The 26,498-nt window shown below is 38.0% G+C and overlaps 1 protein-coding gene across 1 annotated transcript in view; it reads right to left on the bottom strand.

Annotated features, from left to right (window-relative positions):
- Nucleotides 1–26,498, bottom strand: part of LOC126188079 (uncharacterized) — a 278,375-nt gene that overhangs the window by 39,211 nt on the left and 212,666 nt on the right. The window contains exon 7 of the mRNA XM_049929531.1: nucleotides 13,757–13,850. Coding sequence (XP_049785488.1) covers nucleotides 13,757–13,850 — 94 coding nt within the window. The remainder of the gene's footprint in view (nucleotides 1–13,756; nucleotides 13,851–26,498) is intronic.

Genomic DNA, 26,498 nt, shown 5'->3' on the forward strand with positions numbered 1-26,498 from the left:
ACGATGCAGCTGGCACAGTCGGTACCATGGGAACGAGTGGTTGCGCAACACATGTGGTGGTCCTGTAAACTGGACTGGAGGTTAGAGGTACAGATTTCAAATTGTCCACCTCAGAAATGATGCTGAAGGCCGGCGTGGCAGACGCAGGCGGAACTGTGGGAGAGGCGAGCAGCTGAACGGTCTTGTGCAACAACAGTGTGAGTTTTCTGTGTACATTGGGAACACACCCATATGGTCAGACTACAAACTGCCGGTGAAACTTATTGTGGTAAAACGTTACTGGAAGGCGAAGTGCCTTAAGCTCGAGCCCACATGGTTGAAAAGCTGAGCAACTGAATGTCCATCGTTAGTTTGTGAATGAGGCAAAACAGGAATAGGTTGATAGCGGTTGAAGGCACGTGCATTTTGCACAAATGGCGGTGTTGCACACGGCATGACTGTAACTGACATTGGTTCCTGTTGACAGTCAAAGTACGTGTGTGAATGTAAATCACTTTGAACATTACACATTTGATCGGTAGTTACACAGTTCTGAAAATTATCCACGTCACATTTCACATGTTGGCAAGCACAGTCCAGCAACACAAAACTTGAGTCCGTTGTTTGAGTTAATGGTGTAGCACTCGACTGTTGTAAAACAAAAAAGTTTGAGGTTAACTTGGTTGGAGATCATGAATCACTGTCGATTAGTAGAGAGCCAGCCATTGGCGAAGGATAGGAGTGGCCTGGTTGTCATAGTTGGGCCTCAAAATCTTCGAACAAAGCATTGGGTGAGGTAGCCATGACATTGTGCACATAACCTGTTGATTTACAACATCCGGCACGGAAGTCATGGAAGACGTAGAAACTTTGGGGTCACCAGTATAGGAATGGGATATGATTATTGGTCAAATGCAATAGCTATCCCCACAAAATTCCACATAGAGATATATTTTGTAGTTAGTCATAAATGTGTACACAGCTTGAGATACAGACCGGAACTAAAAACTAACATGAGGCTCGGCAGTGGTGTTAATCATGGTTGATACGACCTATCAACGCCACAAATGCAATCAGTTTTACAACAATGGGCTCATTTAAATATTACAGTCATGAATGTGGATGGCAAGTTTACACAAGTAGAAAACAGATTGATGCAAACTGACAACAGCATTTAGAAACACGATTTGATGTGGTCACTACACAATTTAATGATACAAGAGATACTTTGGAAACAACATTGGAACATGGGTTTCAATCATGTTTTTGAAATATGTAGGCACTTAGAAACAGTGAAAACTAAACAAGTTGGTATCTTAGAGTACGTACATATTATCAGAGCAGAAAATGACAAATTAGTGCACACACAATGATGCTAGAAAAAGAACTGTTGGATAATGAAACAATGTTACGTACTTAACTAACAAAAGTATTCATGCGTTGCCTGAAATAATTAAGGAATTGGAACCAAGGATACAAAAATTTGAATTTAGTAATGATGTAAGTAGTACAGAATTGTTAGGCAGTAAATTTACCTCTAAAAAGACTACATCTACAGCTTCAGGAAAACAAACAGTTTATGACAGTGATATTTTAAGTTCAAATATAAATGCAATAATACGTAATAACTCTTTTAGCTTGGAAGAGACAAAGAAAGAACTAAAAAAAGAGGTAGAAGATTTGTTATTAAAGACTAGGGCAGTAACTAATAACTGTGATGACCACCATAACACTAAGCAAATGATATCACAAATTCCCAAAATTTTCACCTTCTTTGATATTCACCGTGTTTTATATCTAAAGCCATTTAATGGCATGTTACTCGAGTCCTGGTCTGATTTTAATAACATATGATTTGTGATAAGTCATTTGATGGGTGATGCTCCGCAGTGGAGCATGTTAAAGCCAGAAGAATTCACAACTTACAATGATTTCAACACAGAATTTCATTCAAAGTATCGGAGTGAGGGAACCCAAAAGAAATTCACATTAGAACTTTTAGTGTTGAAACCATACAAGTCTTCATGGAATGTGTATAGAGATTTTGTAGAATGGTATCTTAACAAAGCTAAATATCTAGATGATCTGATAAGAGAGCAATGTTTATTAGAAGTTAGGGAAGAACTGGGAAAAATTGAACAACTTATTCAAATCTGTAGAACAAGTAGACACAGTGGAAAGGCAATCAGAAAGATGGCACATAGGCAGCAGTACCAAAAATAATAATCATCAGAGTAATGTTAACAGAGCACTTCACCTCCCCAGAGAGAGTGATATGAATGGAGGAAACAGGGTACAGAATGGGCATGATTATAACCGCTCAGGGAATAGACACAGAAACAATAGCAGAAATTACTGCAATGATACATTTAACAATACAGAGAGGGAAAACTAATATTCATCTGGAAAGAGGCTCAGCCCTCCGAAGCATTAGAAAATGAGCCACAACAAATCTGTCCTAGCTTAATTAGGTATGATTATGACCAGAGTTTAACACACGTCTTACTATATGAAGGAAATACAAAAATAAAAGAATATATGAAACCAAAATTGATGTGCTTTGTAAAGAACATAACTGTGGAAGTTACTTTAGATGATCACCATTTCTTACAGCAAAATAACTGGTTAAATTCATTCCCTCGACTACCAGTCACAGGAATAAAGGTAACCGGGGTAACAGGTATGACAAGCAAACCAGTATATGTTGTTGTTGTGGTTCAGTCCTGAGACTGGTTTGATGTAGCTCTCCATGCTACTCTATCCTGTGCAAACTGCTTCATCTCCCAGTACGTACTGCAGCCTACATCCTTCTGAATCTGCTTAGTGTACTCATCTCTTGGTCTCCCTCTATGATTTTTACCCCCCACATTGCCCTCCAATGCTAAATTGGTGATCCCTTGATGCCTCAGAACATGTCCTACCAACTGATCCCTTCTTCTAGTCAAGTTGCCACAAACTCCTCTTCTCCACAATTCTATTCAATACCACCTCATTAGTTATGTGATCTACCCATCTAATCTTCAGCATTCTTCTGTAGCACCACATTTCGAAAGTATCTATTCTCTTCTTGTCCAAACTATTTATCGCCCATGTTTCACTTCCATACATGGCTACACTCCATACAATTACTTTCAGAAATGACTTCCTGACACTTAAATCTATACTCTATGTTAACAAATTTCTCTTCTTCAGAAACACTTTCCTTGCCATTGCTAGTCTACATTTTATATCCTCTCTACTTCGACCATCATCAGTTATTTTGCTCCCCAAATAGCAAAACTCCTTTACCACTTTAAGTGTCTCATTTGCTAATCTAATTCCCTCAGCATCACCTGAGTTAACTCGACTACATTCCATTATCGTCATTTTGCTTTTGTTGATGTTCATCTTATATCCTCCTTTCAAGACACTGTGCATTCCGTTCAACTGCCCTTCCAAGTCCTTTGTTGTCTCTGACAGAATTACAATGTCATCAGTGAACTCGAAAGTTTTTATTTCTTCTCCATGGATTTTAATACCTACTCCGAATTTTTCTTTTGTTTACTTTACTGCTTGCTCAATATACAGACTGAATAACATCGGGTAGAGGCTACAACCCTGTCTCACTCCCTTCCCAACCACAGCTTCCCTTTCATGTCCCTCGACTCTTATAACTGCCATCTGGTTTCTGTACAAATTGTAAATAGCCTTCTGCTCCCTGTATTTTACCCCTGCCACCTTCAGAATTTGAAAGAGAGTATTCCAGTCAACATTGTCAAAAGCTTTTTCCAAGTCTACAAATGCTAGAAATGTAGGTTTGCCTTTTCTTAATCTATTTTCTAAGATAAGTCGTAGGGTCAGTACTGCCTCACGTGTTCCAACATTTCTACAGAATCCAAACTGATCTTCCCCGAGGTCAGCTTCTACCAGTTTTTCCATTCATCTGCAAGGAATTCAAGTTAGTATTTTGCAGACGTGACTTATTAAACTGATAGTTGAGTAATTTTCACATCTGTCAACACCTGCTTTCTTTCGGATTGGAATTATTATATTCTTCTTGAAGTCGCACTCGATTATCAAACTACTAACTTAAATATCTCATCATATTTCCAAACCTCTCATCCCACTGACAGCTTACTTCTTCCTTATTCCAAATCATAATACTACAAAATTCTACATTCAAGAATTCCTCTTTAACAATATCTTTTGATTAAGCCATCAATCATCACATCACATTATCTTTACTCACTCCTAATCCTGGATAGGTTGACAGTTGAAGAGTAGTTTTGATAGATATAAAGAATAGTAAAAGAGTAGGCAGCAGTGAAGAAAACTAAAGAAGAAATAGCACCACTACAGCTAAGGGCCCTGTGCATGCTATGGAACATATTCACCGAAGTGTAAGTGAAACCTCTGAGGTCATGGACCACAAAAATTTTTGTACTAAGCTTATGCACCCAAGTTCAAATTTTAAAATGATCTATCACTTGATAACTTTGCTCAATTTGCCCATAGCACCCACTATTTTCAACCCCAAACCCAGGTACGTATATTACTTCATTACCCTCATTTATAGAATCACAGCACTCCTCAGCTAAGGCACTTATTTTACTACCTGTGTCCAAAAGAGCCTTTTGCTCCCTACCATTTATTTTCATGAAAGGTTGTTCTGCTTTAATATCCCCCACATCTTCATCCTCTTGTAACAAATCTCTTTCAATATTGTCATATTTGTACTTTCTATAACCTATTTCTGACCGGTCTTCTTCTTTTCACACCTGTATGATTGCACATAAACTCTCTTCCTCCTCACTACAAGTTGCCACATCCTTACCCTTGCCAATAAGAAACACATTAACTTCCTCCTCCTCATTAGCATCTATACCATGGTTCAAGGAATTGTTGAAGTCCCTCCCTCAATAATCTCAGAAATTGGCCCTTTCTCGCCTTCATGACTCTTACGCAAATTAATTTGAAGAAGAAACGTTTTCTCCTGTACCTCATCTTCTCCCTCCTCAATATCACTACCCTCACTGCTTGTTTCCTCCCTCTCACTTCCACTACTTTGCAATTGTATCACTTTATTCTCCTCCTTCCTGCCTACTTGCTCTCTTTCATATTCTTTAACACCATCATACATATGGGAAATCACCTCCTTATATGAACCTCCTGATTCTACATTATTCCTACTCTTAGCTTTGGGCCCTACCTCTTCAATCACCAATCTTTGACTTTCACAACCCCTATCACCATGATTAGCATTATTATTACTGCTCATTACAAAACATCTAGCATCATTGTGGCAACTGGCAACATTGGTAGGCCCAGACACTTGACCTGCCCCAGCATGGGCCCTCACTGTTGCGGGGTACCGTTTCCTGTATTAAAACTTCCTCTCATACTGTAACCTCAATTATTACCTCTAAAATTTGCTCGACATCTTTCTCCTCTATCTCTCACATTTACTTGATTCACTCTATTGGTCTATTCCCTGTTCTCTTGGTACCTTCAAGAATCTCTATTTCCATTAAATGAACAATTTGTCTGCCATCTATCTACATCTCTCACCCTGTTCAGAAAATTTTTCAGGCTATTATTATGGCCAATTAATCCACATCTCCTATTAGGAGGTAACTTCCCCATCAAAACTTCTATTGTATCTAGATCTCTCCAAGTACTATCCAAATGTTTCAACCTACTGATCCATCTCTCATAATATTCTCTCACACTCTCCCTATTTCAGTTATCATACCACAGTGTTTTCTTAAAAGCCTCTATGAAATCACTCTGTTTCTCCCTAGACCAGTACTCTGCTAGGAAAGCTAACACAAAATTCACAAAAGTTTCATATTTATTCAGTGCATCTGTGTCCCCCACCCCCTATTCTAAACTCTCACCTTTCAAACAAGCACTGGCCCTCCTTAATTTACCCTTCTCAGTCCACTCTACAGCAAACTGACTTCTTAAAGTATTCTCAAAAGCCACCGGATGGACATTGCCTTTAGGATCAAACACTATATTATTAAAATTACTATCATCTCTCACATGTACTACCACAGATGGAGCTGTGCAATTCCTATCTTCTGCCTCTCTTTCCAAAGTCCCTACACTCTTCTCAATCACAAAAGTGGACTCTTTGCGCACATGTACTACCACAGATGGAGCTGTGTAATTCCTATCTTCTGCCTCTCTTTCCAAAGTCCCTACGCTCTTCTCAATCACAAAAGTGGACTTTGCTCACATGTACTACCACAGATGGAGCTGTGTAATTCCTATCTTCTGCCTCTCTTTCCGAGGTCCCTACGCTCTTCTCAATCACAAAAGTGGACTCTTTGATTTCTTCCACTTCTGCTTGAGCTTTCTTGCTATTTAGTGCAACATTCTCTCACTCCTTCACTTCTGTCTTTCCCTTATCACACAATTCAGTTTGTGCTACCATATTTTTATCCAAGCATTCCACCCTTCCATTCACCTCCTCCCTGAAACTTTTTTTTTGCTTTCCCACCAACTTGAATTCTTTTTCTTTAAATGTTTCTTTAACATCATCTTTAAATCTGTCAAATATTTGCCTACATCTGACTTTATTTCAGAAATCTTCTTTTCTATCCCATCATCTAGTTCCCTTTTAAAATCCTTAAGCCTTTGTTCAAATTTCATATCTAAATTCCTCAGTACTTCTCCCATATCCTTTTGAGATTTATTAACTACTTCTACCTCCCCACTAACAGCTTCCATCTTTCTACTCAATCCATCTTGCACGTCCTTCATTTCCACCAACAGCACAGCAAACATACTTTCTATTTGAACTTTCTCCCCTACTTCTCCCTCAACACCTGGTTCTGTCTTGCTGACTGTATCTTTTTCCACCTTTTCCATTTTTCCCCTTGCTCATCATCCCACACCTTAAAACTGGCTACTCGTTTATGCTCTTTGATAGTCATCTTTTTGTATTTGCTGTATAAACAACAACACCAAACAAATATCACCTACTGCCAAAATTTCAAAACAATTCTGTTGATTTGAACTGGCAGCATCCAAGTAATATTGTTCTGTCACTACGCAGTCAACATATGTGAAGAAAACGGTTCCTGGAGATTTACTGTGACCATGAATTTGAAACCAGGAAATGTTTAAAGAAAAACAGAATGTTTAAAGAAAAACTGCTTGAAGAAAATTAAAATTGTGTAAACACTACTAATCATTTCTACTTCAGGAAACTTCAAAAGCACACATCCATATGAGAAGTTCATGAATTCTGTTAAACTCCTGATAATAAAATCCTCTGATTGTGGAAAACAGTAAAACAATCTGAAGCTAATTTGATAAATAATGACACAGTGTACTGTAATTTTGCTTACCAGTAACAGTTAAACCCAGATAAATTTGCATCTAAACATGAATGAATGGGAATATGACATTAAGTGGCATGTAAACAAAGATCGCATACTTTAACAACTGTCAGATTCAAAGTTCCCTCCAATATGCTAACTAGAACCAATGGTGAATAAGTTAGTTCTTTGTAATTAGTTGGTGTAAATAACATCAATGGCAGATGCCTCAACTTACACGTTTATCCACATTTTACAGCACAACACACAAATTCTCCTGTCTAAATTACTGCAGATACACATCGGTCCAGGCCCTTCCAAAAGATCATACAATGCATGCAACAACTAATGCAAATACTCTGAAGAACAAAAACAATTAAATGATGGCAATAACTACTGTTTTAGCACATGTCATATACTGTAGTCAAGAAAATGAGCAATACTAAATTCAGAGTTTATGTAATGCAGTTCAATTCTAAACTGACAACAATACTGTCTGTTCATGAGTACTTTGTAACTGCCACAGGCATCATTCTGCAAAAACCAAAAGCATTTGCGTAATACAATGTCCTTTTAGAATATCCATCATAAAGTCAAATTCCAAACCAGTCTAACACAAAAACGTCCAGTACTAATATTGCCTTAAATGCACACCATTTGCTACACACAGTAGTCCGTACTTCCTTCCATACTGCCATGCTTTCGCACCAACTCCCACTGTCTGCTCCACACTGTTCAACCTGACAGCTATTGATACCTCTCTCGCTCCACAGTTCTTACAAGACATCTGCCTATTGCATTCTGTTTCACACAATACATTTAATAAAACTATTTGAAAGATCACCAGAAACAAAATCCAAGTCTTTACATAAAGAACTCGTACAGAAAATAGCACAGCAAACACAGACACACACATTTCGTGTTCTACACTATATAACCAAATGAAAATTATTCTACGTCATCAGAAATATATCAATGGAGTACAAGGTAGTAAAAGAAATGAAAAAACTTGTATCTCATTATTAATTATGGCATCACAAGTGGTTCAATAATGTACTGTTTAATGCAAGAAGTTGTATTGATTCCTTCAGTTTGTGGTATGTATTGTTCTTATTTATATATAGTATCTGTCTTCCACCACTTTGTAAACACATATTTTTCTTGTGATATGTTGAAATAATGTACATCTCATGTTTACCCCTTTTTCTCATATGACAAATCTTTCTTGCAATATGAAAAATAATATGTATCCCATCTTTATACCTTTTGTATTACTCCAGATATGAGGATTGATGAGTGCTGAAATTCTGTGTCAGAAATAATGAAATGTGACCAAACCAGAAAAATTCCTGCATAAAAAATCTGAAGTTCAGAGAAAAGTAACAAAAATTTTGAGGTTTGTCAGTGTCACTGTAATTCTGTCAGAGATGGAACAGGACTTGGAAAGAGCAGTGGAACAGAATGGGCGGTGTCTTGAAAAAGAGCTTAGAAGATGAATATCAGCAAAAATAAAACAAGTGTCATGAATTTCAGTCAAATTAAATCATGAGTTGGAAATTGACACAAAAAGTAACTGATTGGTTTTGTTATTCTGGCAGCAAAATAACTGATGATATGAAGCAGAGGCAATATGAAATGTAGCTTGGTGACAGCAAGAAAAACCTTTCTGAAATAGAGAAATCTGTTAATATCTAACATAAATTTAAGCATTAGGAAGAATATTCTGAAAGTATTTGTCTGGAGAGTAGACTTGTATGGCAATGAAAGATGAATGATAAGCAGTTCAGGCAAGAAGAGAGCAGAAGATTTGAAATGTGATGCTTCAGAAGAATGAGAAAGGTTGCATCAGTGGATTAAGCAACTAATGAGAAGGTGCAGAATCAAATGGTGGAAAAAAAGAAATTTATGTTACAAATTGACTATAAGAAGAGACTATTGGATAGGACACATACTAAGTTATAAATCTGGTAATGGGGAGTGGGAGTGTGGGTGGTAAAAATTGGAGGCCAAGGCACGAGTACTTTAAGCAGGTTCAGATAGGCATATGTTGCAGTAGTTATGCATACAATATGAGACATGCAAAAGATAGACTACAATAAAGTGGTGCATCAATATAGTCCTTGGATTGAGGACCACAACAACAACAACAACAATAACAGCACATCACAGAGTGAAAATAAATAAACTTTCACTCTCCAGTGTCAGTGATCACGAAGTTTCTTCTTATAATTCATTCAATTACCACAACAGATTTTAAATGTGATACTTCAGTTAAAAATATTATCTGTCTACACTCAAATGATTTTAAAAAGTTTTACTGCACTGGTTATTTGCTTATTCTGTCAAAATTTAACTTATATGAATTTCCTGCATCATACACTCTACATGCTGCATATATTTGCAACCAAGCAACAATGACCTATACAGAACAAAGTCTGATATTATCCACTACTCTATCTGATAAACAACTTACATTCAACATCTTTCTTCTGTAGTTTATAGTTGCAATTTATTTTCTTTGCTGTGTATGATTTAAGTTTAGGGGAGTAAGCAATGTCACTTTTAATATATTTTGAGTCATTTGTTGATCCTTAAACCAGACTTAACATCATTCTGGTCCAGACCTAATTTTTATAAGGAGTTAAAAAATTAGGTACAGTCTCTCTTCCTTACTGCTGCAACATTCAAAGATTTCTATGCTTTTGATGTTCTTCAATGAAATCCTATCTGGTAGCAGCCATGTAATGCAGTCATCATCATGATGCATTGTTTTGAGAAGTTTCATATCTATTGTCTTCTTCATCAGATTAGGAAGTTTGTTTAAAGTTGCATTAGTACACTGTTTCCTGAAAATTTTTTAATAAATGAATTTTGCCAAGTATTCCTGAGCCATCATAGATTTTGTTCTTGTATCTTTATATTTCCCGAATATGGGATTACTTTCTTTTATTGGATATTCTGATTTTCTACTTGTATCACATCTTGCAGTTCTTCAGTTAAATATTACTGGACATTGCCTCTCATCAGTCCTTTTAAGAAAACCTAAAGTTGACTTACTAATGACTTACTTTAGTGTAAGATCAGTGTCCAGTGGGAAACTCAGTCAGGCAAGTACTAAGGATGTTAAAAAAGTTCAAGATACTCACAAAAGTAAAGTGAAAAATAATGTTAGTATATTTCATCAAAATATTGGGGGATTGAAGAATACAACTGATGAGCTTCTGCTTTGTTTACAAGATATAGAAACTGAGAATGTAATAGATGTACTATGCCTGTCTGAGCATCACATTGTCACTGATATGCAAAAGGTTAGCATCAATGGGTACAAATTAGCTGCACATGTAAGTAGAGATAATATGATGAGAGGAGGAGTTGCCATATATGTCAAAAGCTTCCACAGTGTAAAAAATTTTGAAACTAAAAAATTTTGTGTAGAGCAACATATGGAAGCATGTGCCACTGAACTTAAACTAAATGATGGCACTTTCATTATTGTAACAGTGTATAGGTCCCCCTCAGGGAATTTCCAGCTATTTCTTGGAAACTTGGATGCTTTGTTGTGCTACCTGTCAGGCAGGGGGAAGCAAATTATCATTTGTGGGGATTTCAATGTTGATTCCATGAAAGAGTGTAATAGGAAGCATGACCTTGTAGTATTACTCAGTTCTTTCAATTTGAGCTCCGTCATTGATTTTCCTACTCGGATAACAAAGAACAGTGGTACATTGATAGATAACTTTTTTATAGATCAAGGTAAGTTTAAGGACATAAATACCTATCCCATTGAGAATGTTCTTTGAGATGATGGTGCACAGCTAGTTACAGTACATGACATAGCTCCATGCAGTATATCAAATCAGACTTTCAAAGCAGTGCATTCAATTAACAATATAAATATTGCAAACTTTAGGCAAACCTACAGCAGCTAGACTGGGATGAAATGTATAAGGAACCCGATGCAAACTTAAAATAGAACTTATTTCACGATACATTTTTAAGGGTATTTGAAAATTGTTTTCCCAAGAAAATAGTTAAACATAATTCCAAGAAATCATATAAAAAACCTTGGCTAACTAAAGGAATAAGAATATCTTGCAACCATAAAAGAGAACTGTATCTAACAGCAAGAGGGAGTACTGACCCCGAAATTGTTCAATATTATAAAAACTATTGTGCGGTACTAAGAAAAGTTATTAAAAAGTCCAGAAGCATGTGTATCATGTCTGAGATCAGTAACTCTGATAATAAAATTAAAGCAATTTGGAATATTATTGAAAGGGAAACAGGGCAACCAAGAGCACAGGAAGACTTTAGTGCCATAAAACTGAATGACAAGTGTACTAACAATCAATCAGAAACTGAAAATATTTTCAATAATCATTTTTTAAATGTTGTGGAGCAAATAGGATCTAGATCTTCACTAGAAGAGGCAAGGCTACTAATAGAAGAGGCCATACCTGTACAGTTTGAAACAACTGTAATTCCACCAACCTCTCCCTCTGAAATCAGTAAAATAATAAACTCACTGAAAAGTAAAAGCTCTTACGGAATTGATGGTATTCCCAGCAAGGTACTTAAAGCTTGTTCCCCACAGATAAGTAGGATTCTCAGCCACATATGTAATAGCTCTTTGGAGCAGGGTGTTTTCCCCAATAGACTGAAATATGCCATTGTAAAACCATTGCATAAAAAGGGGGATACGTCGGATGTCAACAACTACCGCCCAATCTCTCTTCTGACAGCTCTATCAAAAATTTTTGAGAAAGTAATGTATTCAAGAGTAGCCTCCCATATTTGTAAAAATAAAGTACTAACAAAATGTCAGTTTGGTTTTCAGAAAGACTTTTCAACAGAAAATGCTGTATATGCTTTCACTGATCAAATATTAAATGCTCTGAATAACCAGACATCCATTGGTATTTTTTGTGATCTCTCAAAGGCCTTTGATTGTGTAAATCATGGAATTCTTTTAGATAAGCTAAATCGTTATGGTTTGAGTGGGGCAGTGCACAAATGGTTTAATTCATACTTAACTGGAAGAATGCAGAAAGTTAAAATAAGTGGTTCATGTAATGTTAAAACAACAGCTGATTCCTCAAACTGAGGGGGCTATCAAGTACGGGGTCCCACAGGGTTTGGTCTTAGGTCCTTTACTGTTCTTGATATACATTAATGACTTACCAAACCACATTGATGAAGATGCAAAGTTAGTTCTTTTTGCTGATGATACAAATATAGTAATAACACCCAAAAACCAAGAACTAAGTGATGTAATTGTAAATAATGTTTTTTACAAAATTATTAAGTGGTTCTCAGCAAACAGACTCTCTTTAAATTTTGATAAAACACAGTGTATACAGTTCCGTACAGTAAATGGCAAAACTCCAGTAATAAATATAGACTTTGAACAGAAGTCTGTAGCTAAGGTAGAATTTTCAAAATTTTTAGGTGTGTCCATTGATGAGAGGTTAAACTGGAAGCAACACATTGATGGTCTGCTGAAACGTTTGAGTTCAGCTACGTATGCTATTAGGGTTATTGCAAATTTTGGTGATAAGAATCTCAGTAAATTAGCTTACTATGCCTACTTTTATTCACTGCTTTCGTATGGCATCATATATTTGGGTAATTCATCGTTGAGTAGAAAAGTATTCATTGCTCAAAAACGTGTAATCAGAATAACTGCTGGAGCCCACCCACGGTCATCCTGCAGACATCTATTTAAGGATCTAGGGATCCTCACAGTAACCTCACAGTATATATATTCACTTATGAAATTTGTTGTTAATAATCCAACCCAGTTCAAAAGTAATAGCAGTAACACCAGGAGAAAGGATGATCTTCACTATGCAGGGTTAAATCTGACTTTGGCACAGAAAGGTGTAAATTATGCTGCCACAAAAGTCTTTGGTCCTCTACCAAACAGCATCAAAAGCCTGACAGATAGCCAACTAACATTTAAAAACAAATTAAAAGAATTTCTAGATGACAACTCCTTCTACTCATTGGCTGAATTTTTAGATATAAATTAAGGGGAAAAAGAAACAACTTAAACGTTAGTGTCATGCAATATTTTGTGTAATGTAATATCTTGTACAGACATCTTTTATTAACCTAACACATTCCACATCATTACGAAGTGTCGTTTTCATGATCTATGGAACAAGTATTAATCTAATCTAATCTAACCTACTTAGCTTCACATACACGATATGACCAGGAGCACAGATTATCAGACTACTTATTCTGTGACAATTAGAGGAGAGATCAAAGGTGAAAATAACAATTTACATTTACAAGGTTTCACCAAAGAAAACCATAGTTGTTCTCATCAAATACACTACAATGTTTTTTCCCACTAAGCACATTTTTTATCCCATGTTATTAATTTACATTTTTCTTTTATTTGTGCTAGGCCCAATAATTTTGAATTTATGGCTTTAATTCATAACACCCTTCACACTCCTTACCTTTAACTTGATGCTTAAAGCCATTAGAGGCCCACTTCATAAGTCGATGTCTTGTCCAGTTTTCCACATCAATGCCAGACTTTCTTGCTATAGCCTGTAACAAACCAACAAATGTTACTGAATTTGTAAAAACATACTGAAGACCTATTAATGTTAACAGAAATCAAAATCATATGCTTTAATGTCAAAATAATTACATAGTTTAATACTAAACATTGATAGGTGACAATTGATAGCTACATTACTTACTTTATTATATTAATAACATTGTAGGAAAGGTAAAGGAAACCAACCAGCTCAGATCCCAAAGTCCAATCTAGATATATTATACCTCTCTCTCTCTCTCTCTCTCTCTCACACACACACACACACACACACACACACACACACACACACAAGCAGAGAGAGAGAGATAGCTAAATGACAAATTCACTGGATATTTGACGGCTCTGCTCACATGTGATCACTGATCAGTATGTGAAAAATTTTTGTTGATCTTGGGCTTTGAGATTCAGAAGCACTTATGAGCTGTAACTGCTGCAACTTTTAGTTTATAGTTTATTGTCTGTCCATTATGTTATATGCAGTATAGCAAACTTTGTGATACAGGACATCTTACACCTAAGATTGTACTGTATTTATTTACATCTGCACATTCCTTGAAACAGATTTTGAAAAATCCTGTACAATTATAACACATGCTAGAATTCCAAATTTAATTTATTAATTTATAATTGAAACTGTTACATGCAATTAAAATATTCAGCACCAAATCTGCTGAAACAACGTGTGGCCACTAAATTGTTTTTCTCTTGGTAGTTCAGGCGAGTTGCCATACACAGTCACACTCTGTTCCACTGAAGTTCATCTTCTTCTAACACCTGTGATTATTAAAATATAGGAAGTGGATAATTAATAAATCTTGGCAACACACAAGAATTTGTTTGATGTCCTGTTTAATCAACAGAACTCTGCAATAAATATCAGCAATTTAATATACGGAGTGGGCACATGAGTATCTAGTCCAGCATTAGATTGCATGAGAATGAGTCTATCTTTCAAATTTAAGCTGCCGCATTTTTTGAGATAATTCCTCAGATTTTAGAACTATAAATTAAGCTGCAAACTACCATCACTAACCAGTATAGTTCAGAGTTCCAGTAGTCTGCTTAAAATCACTAAAGTTCTGGCCTTATTAAATTTCTCTTGCAATAAGTTGTTAAAAGTTGGTTAATTTAAAATATATCATTAAAATATTCACATTTTTATGTCCTGTAGGTTCACTGCCATCTCTCCATTAATGTGCTTTGTTTTGATATTGCATGCTGTTTTTGTCTTCTGTTTGTTTTTGGGTTGTGGAAGCAACATTTACAAAGGATTTTTCCTCATCTTTCCACTGATAATAATCACTGGTCTCTAACTACTTCTCATTGAAGTATTTAAAATCTAATTAATATTATTGGAGATAGGCATAACACAGGTTTCTGAGTGATATGCAATGTTTAATATCACTGTTCTCTATGGTATTCTACAATTTCCTGGTGTGATATACTGTTACATGTTATGCAGATTAATACAGTATTTTGCAACAGCAATGAAAGTCTTATTAAGATGATATGCATTTAGCTTATTTTAAAGCATCTTCAGAGGTCACGGAACCAATATTATACATCTTGTCTTAGATTATTGCAGCAGCCAAAATAAAAACTCTTACATGATAGTGATGCTTACAGTGTTCTTGGAAAAGAGCACAAAATACAGTAATTCTTATCACTTCTTTCCTGTTTGTGACGTCTATAACCCTATACATAACACTTGGAAATGCACCATGGCAGAAGGTTGCTGGTGTGCTGTACTTTTGAATATTCTGCCAATGGGATCTGTGTGGCCTCACCACAAGAGGATCCTTGTAGTGGGGCCACATGACTGTGCATACAGCACAGAATCCACTGCACCATGTACCTAAGTGAGCCCTCCTCTTGATAAGCACAGTGCAACAGTGCAGTGGCATGACCTGCTCCTCAAAAGGTATTGGAAGTGGAGGCTGGCAAAGCTTATAGGTGACAATGTAGTGGCTGGTGGTGGGATCACTCATGGAAAAATTCCTGTAGTAGTTGGTGTTAGAGCTGCACCTTTTTTAGATTGAAGTCAGCTGATAGGTATACCTACTTAAAGGAAATCCCTCTAACTAACGGCTCATCTTCAGAGGATATCATGTTTCCAAGTAGATAAGGAATTAGCATATTTCATCAAAATATAAGAGGTATTAGAGCTAAATTAGTGAACTGCTTGTAGATGTTGACTCTGAAATTATTGGTATACCAAAACACCACTTAAATAATTTGACAATTCAGAGGCTTCCTTTACCAAGGTACAGCTTAACTGGTTGTTTTTCAAGGAGTTCCTTGCGGGATGGGGGAATTGCTATGTACGTAAAAAACAGTTTTCCATTTGAGTCCATAGATGTATCACGGCACTGCACTGAACAGATATTTGAATGTTGTGCAGGGGCAGTTGAATTTAGTGAAACTAAACTTCTATTTGTTGTCGTTTATAGGTCCCCTAACTCTGACCTCAGAGCACTTCTGCTCAAGCTAGAGAGAGTTCTTGGTTCACTTTGTAGGAAATACCAGAAATTATTTATATGTGGTGACTTCAATATAAATTTTGTATATTATGGTGCAAGAAGGACGTTGGTAGATCTCCTAAATTCATCCAATCTGATGCAGACTGCCTTTTTTCCAACTAGGGTGCAGGGGAACAGTAGCACAGCCATAGACAATATTTTTATTCATTCTTCATTACTATATGGGCACTCTGTTAGTAAAAGGGTGAATGGTCTTTCAGCTGTCATCATTTCTCTGAAGGTAGGACCGATATTCAAGACGAACAAAGAACAAGTCGGCCATCTGTGATTTCTGATGCCCTTCTATGGAGAACAGAGGAAGCAATTCGTGCGAATAGATGTCTCACATTGAAAGAATTGCATCATATCATACTGAACGTGTCAGTGACAACTCTTTATGAGATTGTGACTGTCAAGTTAGGGTACAAGAAATTGTGTGCGCGCTGGGTTCCAAAACTGTTAACAGAAGAACACAAAAAGGAAAAGATGGGCTTTGCACTCGACTTCCTCACACGCTATGCTGAAGCAGGTGATGAGTTCCTTGATCACATTGTGACAGGTGACAAGACGTAGGTTTATCGCCATACACCTGAATCCAAGCAACAATCACTGCAATGGCGCTATTCGAATTCACCAAAAGCCAAGAAATGCAAAACATTGATTTCAGCGAAGAAAGTCATGGCTTCTGTTTTTTATGGGACAGACAAGGCATTCTTCTGTTGGAATTTATGTCTCCTGGAACGACAGTTAATGCTGCTGTATATGGCCAGACTTTGAAACGTCTTTGAAGGTCAATTCAAAACAAACTCAGGAGAATGCTGACAAGTGGAGTCCGCTTGCTTCATGACAATGCTCAGCCTTACACAGCGCTCATAACCAAAGCATTACTCAAACAATTCAAATGGGATGTATTGGACCATCCGCCATACAGTCCGGACCTTGCGCCCACCGACTTCCATGTCTTCCGTTACCTGAAGTCACATCTTGGTGAAAAATCATTCCACGATGATAAAGAAAGAGATCAAAGATGAAGTTGAAATGTGTTTCTGATAACAGGCAGCAACCTTCTATGACTGTGGCATACAAAAGCTTGTGCACCAACTTAACAAATGTTTGGATAACGGGGGTGATTATGTCGAAAAATAACAAATAATCCAGTTAATAAGATGTAACTCACATTTTCTAAATATATGTTCTATTTAAGGACTGCGAGCCATTGTATCCTTACTTTTCGAAATGCCCTCGTATTTAGTTTCTACAGGGAATCATGTAACTTTCCTAGCAAATGCCTTTCCAAAATTGATGTCTGAAATACTCCTCTGTGATACAGACAAGGGGAGACTGAGTCAATAATTAAATCACTGAAGTCTAAGGACTCTCATGGATATGGTGGAGTGCCTAGCAGAATATTACAGTACTGTGCTGTATATGTTAGCCCTGTATTTAGCCATATTTGTAATTTTTCCTTTAGGAATGATCAATTTCCTGAACGATTAAAGTACTCAGTAGTAAAGCCACTTTATAAAATGTGAGAAAAGGATAATGTCAACAATTTTAGACCTGAAACTTCCTGGCAGATTAAAACTGTGTGCTGGACCGAGACTCGAACTCAGGACCTTTGCCTTTTGCGGGCAAGTGCTCTACCACTTGCCCGCGAAAGGCAAAGGTCCCAAGTTCGAGTCTCAGTCCGGCACACAGTTTTAATCTGCCAGGAAGTTTCATATCAGCGCACACTCTGCTGCAGAGTGAAAATCTCATTCTGGAATTTTAGACCTACTTCAACACCATCAGTGTTTACTACAGTTATTGAAAAGTTTGTGTATGTAAGGATAATTGATCATTTTATATCACACAATTTGCTTTCAAATGTACAGTCCGGCTTTAGAAGTCATTTAACAACTGAAAATGCTATATTCTGCTTTCTCTGTGAGGTACTTGATGGGTTAAGCAAAAGGTTTTGAATGCTAGGCATATTTTTTTTTATTTAACTAAGGCATTTGATTGTTTTGATCACAAAATATTGCTTACTTTAGCAACAGACAGCAAAAGGTCATTATTCACAATTTTGAGAATGGCTGTGATGTGAGGTCTGAGTGGGGTACAGACAAGTGGGGGGGGGGGGGGGGGGGGGGGGTGCCCCCAGGGATCAGTGCTGGGGCCAATCCTGTTCCTTATTTATGTAAATGATATGCCCTCTAGTATTACGGGTAACTCTAAAATATTTCTTATTTCTGTTTGCTGATGACACTAGCTTGGTAGTAAAGGATGTTGTGTGCAATATAGGCATGGTTTCAAATAAAGCAGTTTATGACCTAAGTTCATGGCTTGTAGAAAATAAACTAACGCTAAATCACAGTAAGACTCAGTTTTTACAGTTTCTAACATACAATTCAACAGAACCTGACTTTTAATGGGCATATGATTAGTGAAACTGAACAGCTCAAATTTCTAGGTATTCAGATAGATAGTAAACTGTCATTGAAAGCCCATTTTCAGGATCTTGTTCAAATACTTAATGCTGCCATTTTTACTATTCAAATGGTATCTGAAGTGAGTGATCATTTGACACAAAAATTAGCCTACTTTGCTTATTTTCATTCACCTATGTCATATGGTATTATATTTTGCGATAACTTTCACTCGGTTAATACTCAGTCGAAATCAAACCTGCATTTGGATCGGACTTCCTTAACTCTTGTCCAGAAAGATGTGCAGTATACTGCTGTATCCATTATCAATAAGCTACCACTCAAGTTCAAAAATCTTAGTGGCAATCCCCGTACTTTCAAATTGAAACTGAAAGTATTTCCTCATGGGTCACTCCTTCTACTCTGTCAAGGACGTCCTTGAAAAATTAATCTGATTCTTGTTGTATTGTTAATTGCATTTACATTAACCTGTGGATTGACTTTTTTCAGGTCCATAAACATTTTATTTTTATCAGTTATTACTTTTATCTTGTAATTTCATATACTGAGATGTTTCATGACTTTGGAGATGTGCTCCTCAGTTTGGACATAGGGAACTTGATGTGTTTGTGTGTGTGTGTGTGTGTGTTTTTGGAGGGGGGGGGGGCAGTGGCAAAAAAAAAAAAAAAAAAAAAAAAAAAAAAAATGCACTCACTCTCATATTGTAATATTGTATTCACACTTATTGCCAGCAACTTCTTGTATCATTACCTGGATTGTTTCCATGTTTGTATCTACATTCGCAACTGTTTTTCTCTTGTATGTGGACACAGAATAAACTTTGATTCATTGTGGCCATGCTGTTGTTTGTTTCTTACAGTCCAAAACAAATGGTGATGAGTATGGTGTTCACTTTGCATGATCTATTTGGTTGTTCCTTTGCTTCTTTGGTTCATGAAGGCTGTGATCCAATCTCTCCTTGAGCAGATGTTGGCTCTTATGATTGGCATCACAAACTTGTCAGCTGTATTGACAATGTGGGCTTCCATGTCATCAGCGTAACCATTGCCCTTTCTTCCTTATGATGATGAGGCTGAAGACTGGGAGGCTTATGAGAAGTGGCTTCCGCAACAGCAGCACTCCACACTCCCACCTTTCCCATACTGTTATGTGCAACACGACGGCTGCTTCCCCTAAGCACTGGGAGACTTACAACAACAGTATGAAAAAGGACATTTAGTGTCTGTGCATCATTCCCAGCCCCCTTTTGCATGCATGGATATGGATGTCAATCATATGTCTCCACTGCTTAAAAATCATAACATACTGTTTATCTAATTGCGAATGATGGACAAAGCGCTTGGACTATATGTGAACACTGTGAAGCCATGACCTTACTGAACTCACATAATTATGCAGATTTGGGATCTCCAGTGTTTTCTGTGGTTACTCGATGTTTGGTGAGTTAGAATAAGCTGTATATTGCAATTCTGGCTCAATTTACAGCTCCCACTATATATAAATCTTGGTTCATTCCTTAAATTTTTTTGGCAGTGGATGATGGTGGTACGGCAAATTTGTTTGGCCTGAATGCTTTCAATGCTTTTAGTTTTTCTCATGTGTGCCCTATTCCAGTGGCTTTGCATGATCAAGTGAAAGCAGAATTGGATAGGTTGACATTGTTGGTGATCATGCAGCCTGTTACATCGAAGGAGTGGTCTATGCCCCTCATGATCATTAAAAAACTGTCTGGTCAGTTCAACTCTGTGGCAGCTTTACAGTTTCAGTTAATGCTCAATCTACCCTTTGTCCTGGCTAGACGAATTATTGGCTGAACTCACTAAGGGCCAGATTTTCTCCACAACTGATGTATGTGAAGCCTATTTATAGGTTCTGTTGGATGAAGATTCTAAAAAGCTCCTTGTGATTAACAAGCCCTTCACATTGTACCAATATAAACATCTCCTGTTCAATGTGGTGAGCACACCAATGATTTTTCAGCATTTTCTTGGAATAATTGATGATGTCCATTCTGGGGTACATCAAATATCTCAATGACACCACCGTGACAGATGCATCCATGAAGGAACATTCACATAATTTATGCACCTTGTTCACTGTATTGCATACTGCAAGGTTGAAATGAAACTTCGCCAGGTAATACTTTTCTCAGCCACCCATTGTGTATTTGGAGTTTAACTTTTATCAGGATGGTGTTAAGGCATTACATTATCATATGCCAGCCATGCACGCTCCTGCATATGCTCATGTCACCCCACCATCTGCACACCTCTCATCACAGTTCACTCCTAGCTCCACGGTCTGGGCTCAGGGGTTACACCACTGACTGAAGTGGATTCTAGCTGCAGACCACAGCTGCCAACTCTGTGTGGTGCACACCAGTAGTGGGCTGGTGGTACACCACCATGCCAGTTGCATCCTCAGACCACAGCAAGATCCATGGGGCCACCATCTCCACCTTCTCCCTCAGCACCTGTCCCACCCTCAGAGGGCATCACTGCCACAGGGGGATGAGGAGCCGGGGGGGGGGGGGGGGGGTGCATGGCTGCCACCAGCGATTCCTCTGCCAATTACAAGAGAACCCACCACCTCCACCACCAACACAGTTCCACCACGTAACGGGATGAGGAGACATTGAGATGGTACCAGTTCCCTTGGCACTGGTCCTCACTTATGGTACTTCGTACTGGCACAGCTGCCGCATGTGACCATGGCCATGCCACTTTCTCTCTGCTCACTGATTCCAGCATGGGATCTCCTTCCAACAGCATTGTCACCACCTGTAGTGTCCACTGTATAAACCATGGATGTTTCAACAGCCACCCTGATGCCAGCCAGCATTGGTGGAGTGACCTTTCCCCAAGAGGGATATGCATCATAGCACCAGGCCACTGGCATGTTACACTTTGAATATTCTGCCAGTGGCACCTGGGGGCCAGCCACCAGAGGCCACCTGCAGAGAAGAATATGATTTGTGCACATGGCAAATCAGCTGCCATAGTGTCTACCAGAGCCTTCCTCTTTATATGCACTGAGCTTATATTGTGTTCATACTTGTTGTCAACAACTGCTTGTAACAGTACCTGGATTGATTCTATGTTTGTGTCTATGTTCTCAAATGTTGATTGCTTGTATGTCTAAGAAGAATAAACTTTGGTTCATTGTAGCCATCTTTTGTTTGTCTCTTACAGTAGGAAACAATGGCTGTAGCTAAATGCCTTTAGAGTGAGTGCCTAGCATAACTGAGAAGTCTTACAGAAAAATGAAGCATCTTGTCTCATAAAGAATATTATGGTATTTCAGAAGAGTACAGTACTCTTGAAGTCCTAAATATAGACTGGATTGTTAAGACTCTAAGAGATAGTGCACAGAAAGTACTAAATTCCAAGCTGCCAATCAATATGAATAGCCAATGTATCATCTCAAACACAAGAAAGGAAAAAAATTAGTTAATGTGCCAGTAAGTAATATATACTTTGGAGGTCAGTACAAGTCAACATCCTGAGAAGAAAGAAACCATGCCATCCAAACCATGCCATCCAACAGTACTAACACCCATCCTTTTACCAAAACAAAATATGCTTAAAAAGAGAGTAAAGACATGTCTGTCTTGCTAATGTATTTTGAAATTCCAGAAGTTGCAAAGGAGCTTTATGAAGATATCCTAAACAAATGATGAATAGTTGTTAGACAGAGACTCAACAATAAATATGTAACTACAACATGTGTATTTTTGCAGCAGTTATTCATTTATTACTTTACATGGAGAAACCTTGCATTTCCCAGGTATGTATAGCTGTGGATCCACATCCATAACACGAAGCCTCTGGCCTTGTGCAAAATGACATCATATCTCCTAAACTGTGTCGTACAATGATATAATATTGTAGGTGCATTAAACATCATGCATGACGTGACAATTCTTCAGGCATCTTGCTGTTTATGATGTCAGTATTCCTGACAATACAATGTTATAATTTTGCATTTACATTCAGTGGTATATGTGCATACTTTCTGCAAAACATGTTGTGAATATAGTTAGTAGTAAAGAAGTAACAGAGTGTAACATCACACCTCATGTAACACTTTTATTGCATGAACAGCAGAAAAGAAGTATACATAAGCATTTTTCCTTTCATCTATTTGTAGAGGTGACAGTAAGAAAAATTTTGTAAAGGTTTAAATTTATCTGTAGAGTTCATTGGAAGACACTAAGTACTCTCATTCTCAAATACTGGATGAATAATACCTGGAAGTTCACATGCAGCAGGCTACACTTCTTTCTCACGTCCACCCCCACCCCTTTGATAGGTACATGGTGCTTAACCCACAGCGATTCATGGCTGAAAGTAAAGTATGAATGTACCATGTTTCGCTGAAATTGGTCCAATGATTTAGGAGGAGATGTGGAACAGACACACACACACACACACACACACACACACACACACAATCATACATACACAAACTTTTATAATATGTGTGGATGTAGTATTGAAACTGGGAAAATCAAACCCTAATATGCTATTATAATAATAAAATTTGAATATATTTCATTACAACCACCAACCACCAAAAGTACCTGCACCTTGGCAGCAGCCACTCCTTCCACACCCCTCCCATACAGCCTGGCCACCCATGGTAGATGTATCTGCAGTGATGAGAACTCCCTTGCACAGTGTGCTGAAGGCCTCACAAAGGCTTTCTCAGACAGGCAATGCCCTCCAGATCTAATTCACAAACAACAGATCTCTCTTGCCATATCCTCACACATGCCTGATCCTCACATTCATCCTAAGGATCACTCCCCTTGTCATCAGTAGCACCCCAGACTGGAATGACTGAAACAAGTCCTTTGTCATGGCTTTGATTGTCTATCATAATGCTCTCAAATGAGGGACATCCCACCCAGGATACTTCCAACCCATCCAATAGTGGTGTTCTGCCACCCACCAACCTTCACAATATCCTAGTCCATCCCTTTTGCACTCCCACATCTAATCCTCTGCCAAGGTGATCATACCCCTGTGGAAGACCCAGATGCCAGACCTGCCCAATCCACCCACCCAGAACCATCTACTCCAGTCCCATCATAGGCTTTTCCTACACCACCAGAGGCTGGGCCACTGGTGAAAGCAGCCATATTGTACACCAGCTCTACTGCAATCAATGCACAGCATTTTACATTGGTATGACCACCAACCAGCTATCAACTAGGATGAATGACCACCACCAAATTGTTGCCAAAAACATGGTAGACCACCCAGTGGCATAACATGCAGCAGAGCACAACATGGAACATTTCAATGGCTGCTTCACAGCCCATGCCATCTGAATCCTCCCCACCACCATGAGCTTTTCTGAGCTGCACAGATGGGAGCCATCCTTACAGCACATCCTTCAGTCCCATAACCTTCCTAGCCTAAACCAAAGGTAACTCGCTGCTCCCCCACTCCCCACCCAACAGTGTGTGTGTGTGTGTGTGTGTGTGTGTGTGTGTGTGTTTGTGTGTGTACCATCCCCTGCCCCGTACCTTCTGCCCAATTTGTGTCTCCACATCAGATAACCATGTGCTATTATCTCTCACCCTAGTTTATGAAATCCAGTGCCCAGCCGTCTACCACCTGCTGCCTCTACCTGCATCCCTAGCTAGCTCACAGATGGCTCCCCATTCTCCCACAAGCTTCTCCCCGCCCCCTCCCTGCCTTCCACCACTCTCCATCCCTCACCCCATTCCAACCCACCCCACCTCACCCCAGTACACTTGCCATACACCAGGAAATAGCTGGCATTTGACTGGGCACAGTGAAGGGAGACAGGTCTGTGCTTGTGAGTGAGATGTGTGTGTGTTTTTTCTACAAGTTTGAAAAAGGAAGTGCATTCCGAAAGCTAGCCAAGCTCTGTACCTTTTGTTTGTGTATCTATCGACGATGCAACACCTCTGCATTTCGGAGAGTCATCTACTTTATTCCTAAATAATTCATATTTAATTAAATCTAGTAATTACACAAAAATCCAAATGTCCAACCATATCTATCAACATGGAAATAGAAAAACTCATTTTATGAAAAACTGCATCAGTTACATTTATCGTGTTTTGAAAAATTATCCTCATTTACGAATGAAGAAACACAATGTAAACACAAAAGTAAATGAACATTACATACCAAATTTAATTGTAGGATCTGAGAACATTCTATCTCGAGAACAGAGGGAGAACACAAGCACAATGAACATTGTTCTAAAAAGAGAACTGACAAGCAGACAAATTAAAAACCTCACAGATACAAGACTTGAATACAGTCAAACAGGATAAATAACCTTTAGATAAAAACTATACGGAGAAGATACTATCACCAAGGCAGACTGACAAGCACAGTGATTCTCATGGATAAATAAGAATACAATAACAAGACACAAGAATTCACTTCACAGAATAAAATCTCGAACTTAAAGTCAGACCCAACAAACAGGTTACACACAAAAATAAAAATATACTGAAAATTTTAAAACACACATCTGATGATAGACAAAAAGCTTATATGATATGAATGAAACCTAATGCTCCAAACCTCTGGAGCCAATACGAAATTCCAAGGAAAACAATCCTGTGAGACTGGGCAGAGATTACAGAAAATCATCCACATCAGCCTCACCACACATACGAAGTCTGTTCAAAAAATTTAACAACTTCTTTTCACAAATTTTTTCTATGATTACCTTTTACTTATTGTGCATGGTTTCCTTCAAAATACTCTCCTCCACAATTGATACTCCACTCCCAATGCCATTTCCACTCCTGGAGACAGTATTGGTATGCTTTTGCTGGATCATGCAAAATGCCATCTGCAAATTTTCTTTTATTTCGTATCTTGTTGCCAATCTTCATCCTTTCAATGACTCAACATCATAACCGTAGATCCACGTCTCATCACCAGTTAAGGAACATGTCCTTTTGTTTTGCGCTATCCAAAAGCTCTTCACAGATTGTGAGGCCAAGTTCCTTCTGGTCTCGACTCATGAGCCATGGGACCAACTTGGTGGCAACACAATGCATTCCAAGATACTGTTTCAGGATTCCATAACATGATCCAACTGAAATAACACATTCTTCTGCAAACTCTTGGAAAATCAGTCTTTGATTGGCATGCACAATTTCATTGACATCTTTTGATTTGCAGCTCCTTGTATTGCCCGTGTTTGCAGTTAAAATTTTTGGGATTTGTGGTCCGCCAGTTACGTAAAACACCGTTTTTCTCAGTACCCAAACATGTTTCGGCAACACTGTGCCATCATCAGTGGGTTTTCATTTTTATTTATTCTTTACATTTGGTGAGCATGAATTTTCTGGATCACTTTTGTGTTAATTATTACAGGTAGCTTGTCATGTTTTCATGTGGCAAGCACTTCCATTCTCCGCATCATGTTGAGATGTTGTGATGCATACGTAGCTATAACAAGTATTTTCCACAAATAACATAGTAAAACACTTTTCACTACACCAGAACATAGTGTGATTGTCGTTTGTTACGTGTCCCAGCCCAGTCAGTGTTCCTGGGCTGGGACACATAATGATCTTTGTAAATCAAACTCTACACACACACACACACACACACACACACACACACACACACATCACATACACGTATAACAGTTTAGTATTACTTTGAAGAAAGCTGGAACATGT

This window comes from Schistocerca cancellata, chromosome 5, assembly GCF_023864275.1.
Source record: "Schistocerca cancellata isolate TAMUIC-IGC-003103 chromosome 5, iqSchCanc2.1, whole genome shotgun sequence".
In the NCBI taxonomy this organism is placed as follows: Eukaryota; Metazoa; Arthropoda; class Insecta; order Orthoptera; family Acrididae; genus Schistocerca; species Schistocerca cancellata.